Source organism: Pongo abelii, chromosome 23 (assembly GCF_028885655.2).
Source record: "Pongo abelii isolate AG06213 chromosome 23, NHGRI_mPonAbe1-v2.0_pri, whole genome shotgun sequence".
NCBI lineage: Eukaryota > Metazoa > Chordata > Mammalia > Primates > Hominidae > Pongo > Pongo abelii.
The window spans coordinates 27,976,594-27,992,649 of NC_085929.1; the positions used below are offsets into that span (position 1 = coordinate 27,976,594).

General features: G+C 57.1%; 2 protein-coding genes across 3 annotated transcripts in view; one reads left to right on the plus strand and one right to left on the minus strand.

The window, feature by feature from the left end:
* Positions 1 to 12: 12 nt before the first annotated feature.
* TRMT2A (tRNA methyltransferase 2 homolog A) lies at positions 13 to 5,410 on the plus strand. 2 transcript variants are annotated; one of them, XM_009234125.4, is made up of 12 exons: positions 13 to 414; positions 689 to 1,263; positions 1,522 to 1,630; positions 1,855 to 2,036; positions 2,223 to 2,337; positions 2,425 to 2,540; positions 2,616 to 2,727; positions 3,479 to 3,601; positions 3,780 to 3,855; positions 4,053 to 4,169; positions 4,280 to 4,376; positions 4,493 to 5,410. In XM_009234125.4, the coding sequence occupies exons 1-12, from the start codon at positions 391 to 393 to the stop codon at positions 4,722 to 4,724; spliced, it is 1,878 nt and encodes a 625-aa protein (XP_009232400.2). In that variant the 5' UTR covers positions 13 to 390; the 3' UTR covers positions 4,725 to 5,410. The 2 variants fall into 2 exon arrangements, with proteins under 2 accessions (XP_009232400.2, XP_054399622.1); XM_054543647.2 differs by lacking the exon at positions 3,479 to 3,601 and having other exon boundaries at positions 276 to 414.
* A 2-nt stretch (positions 5,411 to 5,412) lies between these two features.
* DGCR8 (DGCR8 microprocessor complex subunit) overlaps positions 5,413 to 16,056 on the minus strand; it is a 31,296-nt gene continuing 20,652 nt past the window's right edge. The window contains exons 10-14 of the mRNA XM_054543646.2: positions 11,017 to 11,117; positions 10,600 to 10,706; positions 9,902 to 10,029; positions 8,283 to 8,396; positions 5,413 to 7,257 (exon numbers count right to left, since the gene is read on the minus strand). Of these exons, the coding sequence (XP_054399621.1) occupies positions 7,174 to 7,257; positions 8,283 to 8,396; positions 9,902 to 10,029; positions 10,600 to 10,706; positions 11,017 to 11,117 (534 nt within the window). The 3' untranslated portion in view covers positions 5,413 to 7,173. The remainder of the gene's footprint in view (positions 7,258 to 8,282; positions 8,397 to 9,901; positions 10,030 to 10,599; positions 10,707 to 11,016; positions 11,118 to 16,056) is intronic.

Consider the following 16,056-nt stretch of genomic DNA (forward strand, 5'->3'; position numbering starts at 1 on the left):
CGTCCTGGCCACGCGCGCCGCCAGAGCTGGCTAAAGTGGTTGGGGGTTGGATCCGGCGCGCGACGATGACGTTGCCAGAAGCGAGGATCATAGAGACGCTCGGCCTCCGCCGCACGCGCTGGCGGACTAAGAGTGGCTGGCGAAGCGAGCGGCTGGCGCGGGCCCCTGGCGGGCGGGCGGTACAGCCCCAAGCCTGAGACCCGGACCTGAGCATCGCAGGTTCGAGTCCCGCCCCGCCTGGGGCGAAGCCGGGGGTGGCGGCGACCTCGCCGCGTTGCACCGGCTCTCTGAGCACCTCCCCTCTGAGGACTTCCCTTGTGACAGGCCCAGGACAAGGTGGCCAGGCAGCCCCCATGACGCCCCTGGTCTAGGCGGAGAACCGCCTGGGCGATGAGTGAGAACCTCGACAACGAGGTAGAGTGCGGGGAGACGCTGGGTAGAGACGGGGATGGGGTGGGAGGAGGCGGGGTGGGGCAGGAAACCTGCCAGAGAATAGGTGGGGACGAGGCAGGTGCGATGGGGGAGGAAAGGAAACGGGAATGGGGTCGGGAGGGTAGAATGGGGGAGGGGAGGGACAGGGCTGAGTGCAGAGTGCACCGACGGAGGTCTGGGTGTGCCGTAGGAAGCCTGGGGGGCCAGGCCCCCAGGGCCTAGTCCTCACCCTAGCACCCCATCTGTCCCCACACAGGGCCCGAAGCCCATGGAGAGCTGTGGCCAGGAGAGCAGCAGTACCCTGAGCTGCCCTACAGTCTCGGTGCCCCCTGCAGCCCCCTCAGCCCTGGAGGAGGTGGAGAAAGAGGGCGCTGGGGCGGCTACAGGGCCGGGGCCTCAGCCCGGGCTCTACAGCTACATCAGGGATGACTTGTTTACCTCTGAGATCTTCAAACTGGAGCTGCAGAACGTACCTCGCCACGCCAGCTTCAGCGACGTCCGGCGCTTCCTGGGCCGCTTTGGTCTGCAGCCCCACAAAACCAAACTCTTTGGGCAACCACCCTGCGCCTTTGTGACATTCCGCAGCGCTGCAGAGAGGGACAAGGCCCTGCGCGTTTTGCATGGTGCCCTCTGGAAAGGCCGCCCACTCAGTGTGCGCCTGGCCCGGCCCAAGGCGGACCCCATGGCCAGGAGGAGGCGACAGGAGGGTGAGAGTGAGCCACCAGTAACACGAGTGGCCGACGTGGTGACCCCTTTATGGACAGTGCCCTATGCTGAGCAGCTTGAGCGGAAGCAGCTGGAGTGCGAGCAGGTGCTGCAGAAACTTGCCAAGTGAGTGTGGGCGCAAGACACCCCTCCTGGCCAGGGCTCTGCCCGGTCCTGTGCTTCCTCAGCCTGCCCGTGCAGCAGTTGGGAGGCCCAGCACAGGATCTGGCAGCCCCTTTGGGAGCTAGCCAGCGAGACACCCATGTCACAGTGGGCACAATGACATCCCAAAGGAGGGGTCAGGAGCCTGGACATTTGGGGAGTGGCCTGGCATGGGTGGGGGGCAGTAGGTGGAGTCCAACCACAGATCTGCTCCTCTTACAGGGAAATCGGGAGCACCAACCGTGCCTTGCTGCCCTGGCTGCTTGAGCAGAGGCACAAGCACAACAAGGCCTGCTGCCCACTGGAGGGGGTCAGGCCATCACCCCAGCAGGTCAGGCTAGACTTCGGTGGCCACAAACCCCTATCCCGGGTTTTGAAAAACTTTGCTTTTGCTCACCCTTTCTGTTGATCTCCCTGCTTTGTGTTTTCTTCTGGTAACTTATCACATAGTTGTCAGCTGTTCCTCTTGTTTGACTGCCAGCCCCTGTGGGGAAATCAGGGTTTCCAGGCACAAGCGCTGGGCAGCCAGGGTAAGGTGCAGCTCTCTCCCTGCAGACTGAGTATCGTAATAAATGTGAGTTTCTGGTTGGCGTCGGGGTGGATGGGGAGGATAACACCGTGGGCTGTCGGCTCGGCAAGTACAAGGGCGGGACGTGTGCTGTGGCAGCCCCGTTTGACACCGTGCACATCCCCGAAGCCACCAAGCAGGTGGTGAAGGCCTTCCAGGAGTTCATCCGGTGAGGACCTGTGACGGGGCTCCCGGGAACTCCTATGCGGTGTGGGAGCAGAGGGTGGTGATCCTGCCCTGGGAATTCTGGAGTGCCTGCCATTTCAGCCAGATGAAGGAAGGTGTGGCCAGAGGAGAGAGCAGGGGGACTGAGTGCCCAGTTGTGGGCACTCAGGCCAGCTTGTGATTCCCACAGGTCCACTCCATACTCGGCATACGACCCAGAGACATACACAGGCCACTGGAAGCAGCTGACTGTGCGCACCAGCCGCCGCCGCCAGGCCATGGCCATTGCCTACTTCCACCCCCAGGTCTCAACGGGGGCCCTGCCGGGGGAGGGTGCCTAGCCTGGGTGGGCCTCAGCACACCTGATAGGAACTTTTCACCACTTACTCCAGAAGCTGAGCCCTGAGGAGCTGGCAGAGCTGAAGGCCTCCCTAGCGCAGCACTTCACAGCAGGGCCAGGCAGGGCCAGTGGAGTGACCTGCCTCTACTTCGTGGAGGAGGGACAGCGGTAAGGAGCCTGAGTGGGGCAGGGCAGGTCCCTGCAGGGACTGTGACACTGAAGGACCCACACCTCCACCCACAGAAAGACTCCTAGCCAGGAGGGCCTGCCCCTGGAGCATGTGGCTGGGGACCGGTGCATCCACGAGGACCTGCTAGGGCTGACCTTCCGGATCTCTCCACACGCCTTCTTCCAGGTAGCCCTGAGTCCCTGGTGGGCATGGGGACATGCTGAGGGAGGTCTGACACACCATCAGGACATGATGGGAACATTGGGCTCAGGCGGTGAGATTTGGGGGAGCCAGAGAGGAGGGTGAAGTAGGAAAGAGGTTGGTCATCACTGATTTGACTCGGGACAACCTAGAGGTACACACGGCAGTGGCCCTTGTCACAGGGAGCATGAAGAGTGGCCCTCAGTGCATTACCACGGGGCGCTGCTCTGGGCTTGGCAGGAGGGAGGCCATGGTGGCCTCTGGGCTGGGAAATACTGTTTCGCTGTCTGCTCACTGCTGCAGGAAGGCTGTGGGGACCTGGAGCGGCCATTTTTGGAGATAGGCCTAGCAGGACCTCCTGGAGGGCCAGGTGTGGGGGTGGGAGCTGCAGTTGGGTGATTCCAGGGGCCCCAGTGTGAGTTGTGGGAGGCAAAGCCCCCTTGCTGGGGCAGGGAAGGTGCAGCCTATTGGCCTGCGGGGCCTTGTGAGCCTTCAACCAAGTGGGGCAAGGAGGAGGCTGTGCTTAGCACGGGCTTGGCTTTTAAAGCCAGGGGCTGGGTGAGGGCATCAGCAAGGCTGGTCCAAGGTGGGGTCAGGGAAGACGTTGGGCACCAAGGTGGGGAGTGGGCGCCGGAGGTCTCAGCAGGATGGAGGGACCATGAATGTGGGCCTCAGGGGGCGCCAGTGGCACCACAGGAGAGGAGCCACTGACATCCTGGGCACCGCCTGCCGCTAGGTGAACACACCCGCAGCCGAGGTGCTCTACACAGTCATCCAGGACTGGGCCCAGCTGGATGCGGGGAGCACGGTGCTGGACGTGTGCTGTGGCACTGGCACCATTGGCCTGGCCCTGGCCCGGGTGAGACCTCCTGCCCTGCTGAGGGCACCCTCTCCCCACCCCAAGACCCCCATTGACCCCAGCTGGAAGGCACCACAGCTGACTCCATCATGCCCCAGGCCCAGCTCCTCTTTGCTGCCCACAGGGCCCCATGCACTCCCCTCCCTGGGTGGGGCGACACCACGCTTTCCTGTTTCAGAAGGTAAAGAGGGTCATTGGGGTCGAGCTATGCCCAGAGGCCGTGGAGGACGCCCGGGTGAACGCCCAGGACAATGGTGAGTGGCAAGGCCGTGGGTGGGGGTGGGGATGGGGGCAGCCGCCACCCCTGCTGCAAGCCTCAGCCGCGGCCAGGGCTTGGGGGCTGCCCGACAGGTAGAGCAAGTGAGCAAGCTCTTTGGCTAGGGGTTGCCCAGGGCTGGCCCTGCTGGGAGGGCATGTGGCCCTCTGACAAGCCACGGTGCCATCTCTTCAGAGTTGAGTAATGTGGAGTTCCACTGCGGGAGGGCCGAGGACCTGGTGCCCGCCCTGGTGAGCAGACTGGCCTCCCAGCACCTCGTGGCCATCCTGGACCCACCCCGTGCTGGCTTGCGTGAGTGGCTTTTGCTTAAGGTGGCGGCACGGGAAGGAGGACACATGGGGTGGCTTACCATGTTGTGCACTCTCTGGCTGTGGGGACCCAGCTGGTGTTTGTCTCCTCAGATTCCAAGGTGATCCTCGCCATCCGCAGAGCTGAGAACCTCAGGCGGCTGCTGTACGTCTCATGCAACCCCCGGGCAGCCATGGGCAACTTTGTGGAGTGAGTGTCTGCAGGGACCTGGGTCGGGGCTAGGCCTGGCACCAAGCCCCCAGCTCCCACAGGAGCCCCTGATTAGCCTATTGGCTGACCTTGGCACCCCCCTTTTCCCCCCACAGCCTCTGCAGAGCCCCATCTAACCGAGTGAAGGGCATTCCCTTCCGGCCGGTCAAGGCTGTGGCAGTGGACCTGTTCCCGCAGACCCCGCACTGTGAGATGCTCATCCTGTTCGAGAGGGTGGAGCACCCCAATGGCACAGGGGTCTTAGGGCCCCACAGCCCTCCAGCTCAACCCACACCAGGACCCCCAGATGACACCCCACAAGAAACTGGGGCCTTCCCCTCATCCTAGGCCCAGGACCCATTATGGTGACGGGAGCTGAAGGGCTCCCAGGGCCCCAGGGGCAGGGAAGGCATGGCTTGCTGGCCAGGATATTCAGAGGTAGGCAGCCAAAGGGCACAGAACCCTGTACCCCACCAGGATTGGTCTGCTGCTAGGGGCCAGGGGCTCTGACCAGGAAGGCAGGTGGGCTCCTACAGCCTGTTCCCCATCCCCAGGGCCTTTGTGGACTAGCCAAGGCCGTGAGGGCCAGAATAAACAACTGCTCAACAAAGGGTGTTTCTGTGATGAGAGCCAGGGGTCTGAACACAGAGCCTGGGTGCCAGGGAAAGGGCCAGACTAGGCCTAGGCAGCTCCGCAAGCCTCTCTGCACAGCTGGGGGAGTCAGGGCAGAGCTTACTTTAAAAAAGAATGTTGGATTTGATACTTAAACTTGAGAAGAGGCAGAGACAGGTCTGGGAACTGCACCAGCTGGGGGGATGGGGTGGAGAACACTGGGCAGAGTTGGCCCCTCTGTGGCCAGCCTGGCCCTCAGCCCGGCAGAGAGGGCATCAACCAAGGAAGGGGCCATGCTGGGGTGCTGCTCAGCTGTTACAAAGGCAGGGTCCAGCCTGCAGGGAGGCTCCAGGAGGGGATCTGGCCAGTCAAGGGTCCACAGGATGCCAGCCTCACCCTCAGAATAAAGACATCAGCCATTCCCTTCTGGACAGTTTGCTTTATGTGTTCAGACAATCGAGGCTCACCTTCCAGGCACAGCCCAGTGCCCTAGATGGCATCAGCACAGGCTCCCCTGCCCCGGCCTTGAAGCACGGCTGTGTGCACATAATTCACACCCACGCTTGGCAGACGGGTAGGCGGGGGAGGGGGCACAGAGACCACAAGAGTATGGCAGCACCTGCTGTGGTGGTGCCTGGGAACAGCAAGACACAGCGAGGCTCCCCAACCTTTAGGGGAACACATGTGCACGAAGCTCTGGTTCACAGGCGCATCTGGCTGGCTAAGGGCAACAGTCACGGTCAAATGACTATTCACAGCTGCAGACAGGAGGCAAGACAGAAGCAAGTGTCTAATTATAGCAATTTGAGTAGAGGGTTTCTTTTTTAAAGGTCAACAGAAGCCAACCTTGGTCACACAGGTAGTGAGGGAAGGATATGTTGTGGGCGGCCCACAGGCCAACATTGTTTTCCTGACCAAAAAAAAAAAGGCGCCATCAGTACCGCCTGTGGGGGGCATAGTGGGGGACAGACACGGCAGAATGCTGGACTCTTGCTTCGGATGGCACACCACAAGCACATGGCACTCTGCACAGGTGCCAATCCACCACCAGGGCCAGCCTTTGAGCACACCCTGGTGCCTCAGACTCAGGCAGGAACACATTTCCATCCCACACCCACCCACAGGGGCCACCAGTCAAGAAGCAAGCTGGGCACCAGGCAGCTGCCTTTGACATCCAGAGAAGCCGCTGTCACAGGCAACAGCTCTGGATCAAGAATAGGCTACACTGAAGGCCTTTGCTTCCTGTTAAAACAAGTCCACTTGCTAAAATGCATGATTCCAAATCTACCTTCTACTCTCACTGTAAAAGTCTTTCAAAATGCTAAAATATCACAAAAGGTTTAAAAATCAATGGGTGGACATATGGACTCGACTGCAAAAAATCTTTGTAAAAAACTGTTGCCGGAGGCCAGGAAAGGCAGGGAGGGCCTCAGTGTCCAGAGAGGCGCTTTTAGGGCATTAAGACTTCATCAGAAAAAGGGGCCCTAGGAGGCCAGGGCAACTCCGGGAGGTGGCAGGACGTCATCCTTGCTGGCATGGTGTCCAGACTAGAGAGGGACCACCTTGATGGTTTGCTTCCAATCCCAGAAAGGTAGTTCTGATGCTAAAATTCTGTTTAAGCCAAAAAGGTTTAAAATATTCCTTTCTGTCCTACCTTTTCAAAGAAGGGGAAACACAGAGGGTGGGTGAGGGCAGGGTACCATGTGCACCTCCTGACCAGGTCCCTGCAGCAGCTCCGCAGGCGCCCTGGGCACATGGGCCACCTGGCATCACGGACCAGCCACAGGACTCAGCCATCCCCCTCTCATCTGTCATCCAAGCATCATGTGTCGTCAGTGCATATTACATACTAAAATTCATGAAAGCCTTCATAAAAAGAGCCTGCAGCAGGTGCACAGAAGCAGGGTCCACCACTGTCCACAGTCACCAGCTGCCACTGGTGCAGTCGCTGAGTCCATCCATTCAGGCCTGGAGCTTTCCGGGGAGAGCCGCTGCTCCACATGTGTGCTGTGTGGCCATGGCTGTCCCTGTACACCAGAGCCTCCACCCTAAGGCCGGGCCCACAGGTTGGCCACAGGGAAGGAGCTTGGGTTGGAGGCCTGACACTGTGGTGCACGATGCATGACTGCTGGTCTCCTCAGAAGTGCCGCTGGCGGCCCCCGTGCCCTGGCCCGTGCCATCTCCCTCACACGTCCACGGTGCACAGGGGCTCACCGCCAGGCTGGGCGGACGCCACAATGGACATCTTGGGCTTCTTTCGAGTCTCCTCCTGAAAGAACAACAAAGGTCAGGGGTACCAGTGAGGTGGGCTTGGCAGAGGCTCCGGAGGGCACAAGGTGGAGGGAGAGCCCAGCAAATCATGCCAGGAGGCCCTGGAGCCCCAAGGGCACCAGTGCTTGTGACGCCAGGCTAGGAGGAGCAGGGAAGGCCTGGGGCAGGCCAGCCTGAGATTGCAGAGGCCCCCTGGATTGCCATCAGAGCACAACATGTGCAGCCTCCCTGGCAAATCAGGACATGTACCAAAGTGAAGAATTTTGGGTGCAGTTACAGGGACAGGCCAGGCCTCCCCACTGGGTGTTCCTCCCTTGCCCAGCTTTTTGTTTGCTTGCCCCAGGCCCAGCCAGGAGCACTGTGTCCTGCACCTGCTGCCCTTGAGCCCCACAGCCCCTCTTCCGACCAGGGGCAAACCAGGCAGTCCCACTGGCTCCAGGAGGCCAAGCCCCACCCCAGGGAGCAGTGAGGGACCTGCTGGCCTGGGTGGCGGCAGATACCTCCTGGGGCTCTCACCCAGGCCAGGGGACTGCCACACTTCAGAAAGCTCCCACCCAGAAGGCCCAGGTAGGCAGGTCACACCGTAGCCACGCAGACGATGCCTAAGGACAGAAGACACCACTGCCAGCCTGACAAGCCCCTCTTTGAGTGGGGTTCCCAAGGTGGCTTTAGGGGGCTTCATCAGGACCAAGCCCTACAGATTCAACTCTGGCAGGTACACTGACCTACCTCCAAACACCCAGGGAGGACATGGGACTCAGGTGGCCCACCAAGGCTGTGACCTTCATGGTCCACCAACAGGCTGGCCTGCCAGCTCTCTAACAACAGAACCAAAACTGAAGTGATTTATAAAAGTATCACACACGTTGAAGCTCAAAGAAAAGCCTGTATCTGATTTTGGAAGGAGGATCCAAGCATTTCCAAGGTGTCAGCTCAGGCATGGGTCCTGGGGTCTGCTGTCCCTCCACAGCTGCCACAGGAATGGCTGTGGCCCGGCAGCCCTCCTGCTAGGGTGGCACTCACCCTCTCCTCAGCTAGCCTCTTCATCTCCTCTTGGAGCTTGCTGAGGATGTGCAGGTTGGGCTTGTTCTTCTTGGCATACTGCTGCAGCTCAATCACACTCTTGTCCGACGTCTCCTGAGAAGTATAGCACCTCACGCTCAGGACTGCAGGCTGTAGCTCTGCAGCCTGCCTGCTGCCCAGCAGCTGTGTGCCTGGGACCCTGAAGGTAGGCGTGCCCAGAGTCTGGTAGACACGAAACAGCCAGGAGCTGTGGCAACATAACTGCATGCTGACTGGCCCGCCTCAGTGATGCCAGGCCCACTGACAGCAGCGGAGAGCGAGGGGCAGTCCACAGCTGCCAGGCATTTCTGCCCACACCACGCCACTTATATGGCCTCCTGCCATGGGCAGAGTAGGGAGGTGAGGTGCTCGTGGTGCCCAGAGTCCTCATCAAGGAGAAAAACCAGAGCGTAGCCGCAGCCAGTAAGAACAGCACGCTGCAGCCCAGCCCATCAGCCCCAGGCACTGAGCTCTCTGCATACTCCATGAATGCAGAGCAGCATCAGGCTGGCCTCAGCCCCTTCCTGTCTTAGGCCAGCCCCAAGGGTGCTGTGGTTCCTCGGGATGCCAGAGCTCCCCCAAGCTGTGGCTGTGCCAGGCTGGGGCTTTTCCCCCTCCTGCTCAGGGAAGTTTCCCACCCCCGGGCCAGAGTGGGGCTTGCCTTCTCTCTCTCCATCAGAGCCAAGGACCATGCACAGCAAAGGCAGAAGCAAGTGCTACCTACATTTCAACTTGCTTCCCAAAAATGTCTCTCCTCAAGTTCCTTAACACGCCCTGGTGGCCCGTGTGGGCCCCCTCACCCTCCCTTATCATGTCCAGAGTAAAGGCCTCTTCGGGGACAGTGCCGACGCCTCAGTCTCAGGGACCTAAAGGCAGGCCCTGCTTTTGGCAGCTGGCTCGGGCAGAGGGCCTACCCACCACATAGTCCTGGGGCTGCCCCACCTGCAGCCCCAACCCCTCCACAACTACTTCCCCTTCCAATGACCAGGAGGGCAAGAACCCAAGAGAGTTTTTCTGTAATCATTTGGGGAAAATGAGAAACGTAAACACTCACCTCCCCATGTTACCCTCCACCCCTCAGGAGTGGGCACTGGCTTACATTGCAAGATGTTGGCCACAACAGCAGAAACAAGACAGATGGTACACACATGCTCTTCTCTTAGAGATGGACCGGCACTGGTACCAGGGAGAGCTACCCTGACACACTCGCTCTCCTTCAAGCAGGGAGAGCTGGCCCTGGCTCCTGAGCCTTTGCACACCTCCGAGCCGGGTGCACCTTCAGCATCTCCTGCCCGGGCCTGCCTTGCACTTCGGCCATCTCCCTACAAGCCACATAGCTGGGCCCAGCCTGCGTTCCCAATCACCCACACTTCACTGACCATTCCCAGCAGGCTGGGATGGGAGGTGTGGCTGGGACGACCCCACCCCCTGCCCACAAAGCCACACAAGTGGCCCAGGAGAGAGGCAGCTGTGAGCAAGAGCAGAGCTGCCCAGCTCTGCACCCTCTGAGCACAGAGCCTCAGGAATACGCTCCAGGGTGGCAGCACAGGCTACCCTGGGACCTGCTGATGGCCAGTTACCTGCTTGACCATCTTGCTGCTCTCACGGCCGTACATGCGCAGTAAAGACCCCCAGTTCTTGACATGTGGGTGCAGCAGCTGAAGGATCTTCTGTGAGGCTAACTGCTTTCCAACTCTCTTGTTCTTACCTACACAGAGAAAGAGCAAGCATGGAAAGGGGGTCACAAACACCCAGTGCTCATGGGGCCCCCTGCCGCTCCCAGCCCTCCTGACCCACACCCCGAGGGCCAGCCAGGGCACATTCTACAGGAACAGGCAGCACTCTGCCACTGCTCTGGGCACCTGAGTCTCACAGTACCCAGCTGCCACCTTGAGAGTGGCCCTCAGAGTCTAGGAGCTGAGGACACCACCACTCAAAGCCACGCAGCCAAGAGCCTCCCTCCCACCAAGACGCACACCTCCAGAAACAGGGAGCAGCAGGATTCTGCTGGCTGTTCGAGGAGGAGGGCCTTTCCTCCTGCCACAGGGACAAGGGCTGGATGGAGACAGGGGTGGCAGCGGTGGAAAGGGAGAAGACAGAAAAAGTGCAGGCAGGACGGCCGCCAGTCCGCCTTAGGCTGAACGTGTGGTGGCCAGCACACACAGCTGGGCTCAGGGACAATGCCAGGGCAACAGCTGAGACCAAGCCACAGAGGCGCAGGGCCACACCAGGGGCCGCCCGCCCGGCGGCCACCGGGCAGCAGAGAAGGAGTCCTTACACCACCCGCGCACTGTGTGCTTGCCACACGCCATGACGTATTCACTCTTCTGGTTTTTCCCAGGAACCACTTCAAACTTGATAGACGTGTCACCCATCCCATGGTTTCTTTAAGAGAAAACAGACAAGAGATGGCGTCCCCTGAGCAGAGCAGCCAGCTGCCTCTGAGGAGGCCTGCTCTGGGAAGCCCTTAAGAAATGACCAAGCCTCTCCCCAGACTGCATCTCAGCCAGAGGAGGGAATTCTCCACACGCCCGATTCAGGCCTGTGGGACTGGTGGCCAGGGCCAAGGGGCTGCTGTGTACCCAGGGAAACCTGGCCATGCCTCTGCCTTGGGACAAACAGCCACAAGAATATGAGACACCAGAGAGGAGCTCCCCCGACCTGACTCGTGGGAGGAGGCACCCCCCTACCCTACCTTTTAAGGCACTCGTGGAGGATCTGATACGGAGACAACAGCCCAGCCTTGCTGGTCAGCTCGTAGACCCGCGAGTCCTCGATGCTGATGTGGTTAAAATACTACAACACAAAGCAGAGGCTTGTGAGTCCCTACCAGGCCCACCGGCCTCTTCACGGCTGGGCCTGCGGTTGGCTTTCCCCAGATGCTTAATGTCTGCTCTTGTGAGCTCGCCTAGCACATCATACCTCAACTCTGCAAGGAACCCACCGGGTATGAGACATGCTTCGTACCTGACCGTCCAGTTGCCCATCTCCAGAGCCCACAGCACCCTTCCACCCTGAGTACTGTGGGACGGAGTCTTGCATCCCAAGAGGGCCCCAGGTACATGGCTGGCTGGCCAGGCCCACCTTATCTGGATCTGATTCTGATCCATAAGGCACCCTTCTCAGAACTCTATAAAGATAAAGCACCTTTGCAGAGAGGCTTTACTATGGCCACAACTGAGACTACAGGAGAGGGAAAGTCAGCCAGACCCAAAAGCTGGCCTTAAAAGGCCCAGTTCCCCAAAAGCCAAAGCCCCACACAGCTACACAGAGCCCAGCCCCAGGTGGCCAGCAGAGGCCCAGCCCAGCAAGGCTTCCAACAGTGTCATCGCCCTGGCTCTGCAGCCAACCCAAGAACACACACAGGAAGGGCAAGAGAGGCAGACAGGGAAACAAGAGGGGATGGGGAGATTACGCACAGTGAGGCGTAGGAAAGCTGCACCAGGCTGAGGTGCAGAGACAGTGCCTGCTGTGCCTTCCCAGACTAGGCCTTTGGCTGAAGCTGAGAGCGCCTCCTGGGTGAAAGGAAGATGCCATCCAGCCCACTCTGGAGCATGGACAACCTCCCTGGTGGAGCTCCTGTGACAACATATCACAAACTCAGTGGCTTAGAACAAGAGGTTTATTCTCTCACCATTCTGAAGTCTGAAATCAAGGCCTCAGCAGGGCCATCCTCTTTTAGAAGCCTCTAGGGAGCCTCTGCCAGCTCCTGGTGGCCCCGGCATCCCTTGGCTATGGCAGCATTGCTCCGATTTTCATATGGACTACTAGCCCTGCCCCTCCTCCCTCTTCTTAGAGAAACACCAGACGCACTGGATCACACTACTGCTCTGCTTCAGTGTGATCTCATGTTAACCTAATTCTATCTGCAATCATCCTCTTTCCAAAAAAGACCACACTCTGAAGTACTGGAGATTACCCATCAGCCACACCCTCACAGAGCTTCCCGAACCGGCCCTGTTCTGGAGGGGTCTGCAGGGACCTGGAGGCCGTCTGGCCCACGGGCAGCGAGGAAGCCTAGAATCAAATGATTCACACACCTCGCTGTGCAGGCCCCACAGCGTGCCAAGCCCGCTCCACAGGAATACTGGCCCTACAGACAGGGCAGCGGGCAGCTCCTCTGCCCTCGCCGCTCCAGCAAGCAGCAAGGCCAACTCGCTGCAACTGCATGGAAGAGGAAGGCACTAGCCCTGAGGTTGGCAAGGGAAAAATCCTCGAGGTATGGCTTGGCTACTGTCTTCAAATAGGTCCCCAGAAGATACTGCTCCTCTCAAGTGCACAAATCAACATGGGTCTTTTTCCGGGGAAGGTCACTCACCAAGACATCAGGCCCTGGAACCTCAAGGGTTTGTCAACCAGCCAACCAATTAGCAACGTCCAGTGCTGTCGGCCCACAAGAACCCACATACCCCACGACTTCGGGACTGGCCCTGGAGAAGCTGAGGCCGTGGCTGACACACACACAGCTAGAGAGCACACTCAGAAGTTTCTGGCAAAAGACCGACGCCAGGATGCCCTGCACTAAGCTGCCTGAGGCCACATGTGCTACTGAGGGTTAACACGCCAGGGACAAGTGGAGGCTCCAGCTCATGAGAGCAGACAGATGGCAGAAGTGACCTGCAGACAAATCCCTGTTGCTTCTGACAAACGGCACAGGAGAAACCTAAGCAATCAGTGCCTGGCAGATGCCAAAGGACCGTGCGGGAGCACCACAGACACCTCTACATTCCACTATCTATATGAGATGGACCAATGCCTGGCAAGACACAAACTATCTCAGTAGCCTCAACAGCCCTACACCTGTTCAAGAAACTCAACAGTAGTTCAGAGTAGTCATAATTATAGTTAGTAGTTCATACAGTAGTAGTTTAAAACTTTCCCATTAGGAAAACTCCAGGCCCAAATTTTAAGGAAGAAATTATACCAATCCTATATCTGTCTTGCCTTTCTGAAAAACTCAGGGGGAGGGCTACTTCCCACTTTGCTTGACGACAATACTCGTACCATGACCTTAACACCAAGAACGCAGATGCAGCAGGGAACTAGCAAATTAAAGCCATTAACACATGAAAAGGAACATATACCATGCCCAAGTAGGACTTATCCCAGGAACACATTTTTAAAAAAACAACATAATTAACTATATTAACAAATTAAAGAAGAAACCTGGATAAGGAATCTACAGAAAAACTACTAGCATAAATCAGTACAAATAAAACAAATTCTAGCTCTGTAAGCTAGCAATAAACAATAAATTGGAACTAAGGTACTATTCATCACAGTGCCATACATAAAATATTTAACTATAAATCTAGTAGAATATACACAGGGCCTGTATGATGAAAACTGCTGACCACCCATGAAAGATATCAAAGAAGACCTAAATGAATGGACAGATGAACTATGTTTATGATTTGGAAAATCCAATATTGTTAGGATGTCCATTCTCCCCAGATTGATCTACAGGATCAATTCCAATCAAAATGCAGGCAGATTTTTTTTTTTTTTTAAGATGGGGTTTTGCTCTTGTTGCCCAGGCTGGAGTGCAATGGCACAATCTCGGCTCACTGCCACCTCACCTTCCGCCTCCTGGGTTCAAGCGATTCTCCTGCCTCAGCCTCCTGAGTAGCTGGGATTACAGGTGCTCGCCACCACGCCCACCTAATTTTTGTATTTAAGTAGAGATGGGGTTTCACCATGTTGGCCAGGCAGGTCTCGAACTCCTAACCTCAGGTAATCCACTCACCTCAGCCTCCCAAAGTGCTGGAATTACAGGCGTGAGCCACTGCACCCAGCCCAGAATTTTTTATAGAAACTGACACATTGTTTCTAAAGTCTACATGGAACAGCAAAGGAGCTAGAATAGCCAAAACAATTTTTTGAGAAAGAATAACAAAGTTGGAGGATTCCCAGCATCAAGACTTCAAGTCATCAGCAAAGTGTGGCATCAGGAAAAGGACACACAGCTCAAAAGACAGAAGACAGCCCCAAAACAGACACACTTCCACGGTCACCTAGTGACTGAGAAAGGTGTGAGGGCAATGCTAACATAAGCGTGCACCTGCCACACAGCCCAGCAACCCCATCCCAAGAGTTTACCTGAAGGAAACGAATCTGCCCATCACACACAGACCTCGATGGCCTTACAGCAGCCTTACTGCCCATCACCAAAACCCAGAAACCTGTCAGTGTCCCTCAAGGGAGAATGGAGAGACGCACTGAGGGGCACAGCCACCTGGTGGCCAGCACTCAGGAGTACAAATGACCACACGACGGATGCATCACACCACGCCAAGCCAGAGGCCAGGTTGAACCTACCAGGTGACTCCACTAAGAGGACATTCAGGATCTGGCAAAACTACAGGGGCAGTTCAGTGCCCACCAAAGGATACAGGTGGGAGAGTTTGGCCAACAAAGGAGAATGTGGGAGTGTACAGAAATGTTCTGCATCTTGATTGCAGTGTTGGTTACAGGACTGTGTATTTGTCAAAACTCACAGTACTGTACCAAAAAGTGAATTTAACTCTATGTAAATTTTAAAATAAGTTGAAAAAAAAAAAAAAAGAAAACACTTGGTCACTAATACCTAAATTTAATAGCCATGAACCACCAACCAACAGCTAGCAACAAAATACCAAGAAGAGATCACCACAAGCTTTGTGAAAAGGAAATGATGCCAGTTCTGTTCCTTTTTTCCCTTTTTAATCAAGTAGCACACATGCACGGCCCCCACACCTCACAGGCATCAACTCACCCCTCCTGACATGTCAACCCCACCTCCGGAGTCCACACAAGGAAGGGATGCTACCCCACGCCCCAGGCTGTCCAGGGGACAGTCCAAGGACATGTGTTGGCACCTCTGCACAGACAGCTGGGAGGAGCAGGGGGCGGGGACACAATCTGAGAGCCTTGCTAGGGAGGACCAGCAAATAGAAACTTCCCAGGAACAGGAGATGGCCACCCCTGTCTAAACCCCCCCCACCTTACAATTGAGGGAAAAGCTACTTTCCCCTCTGACAGATTTTAAAATGGGGACATCACAGATGACATATATACTTTTTTTTTTTTTTTGAGACATATTCTTGCTCTGTCGCCCAGGCTGGAGTGCAGTGGCGCAATCTCAGCTCACTGCAAGCTCCACCTCCCGGGTTCACGCCATTCTCCTGCCTCAGCCTCCCGAGTAGCTGGGACTACAGGTGCCCACCACCATACCCGGCTAATTTTTTTATGTTTTTAGCAGAGACGGGGTTTCACCGTGTTAGCCAGGATGATCTCGATGTCCTTACCTAGTAATCTGTCCGCCTCGGCTTCCCAAAGTGCTGGGATTACAGGCGTGAGCCACCGCGCCCGGCCCACAGATGACATATATACAAATAAGAGGGTCAAAGAGCTCCTCAGGAGGGGCACATACAAAAGGCACACTAAACCAAGGCACGGCATCATAAAAACACACGGTCTTCTCTCAGGTTCCCAGAACAGAGCTCTTAAAACCCTGAGGATTTCCTGAGTGTTAGGTTTGTCTTTTGTGATTCAAAACGACCCCACCACAGAGCTTATGCTAAGGAGGTGGCTCAGGGTGGGTTCCCCAGAGAATCAAATGTATCAGTAGAGGGGAGGAACTTTCAGCTCTTCATGAAAAATAAGTTTCATAAGTAAAATTTTTCCTGAGTTCCCTGAGTCCTAGCAAATTTCCAAGCACGAGGAGGGGTCGTGTGCTGGGTGGCAGGGGCCCCCA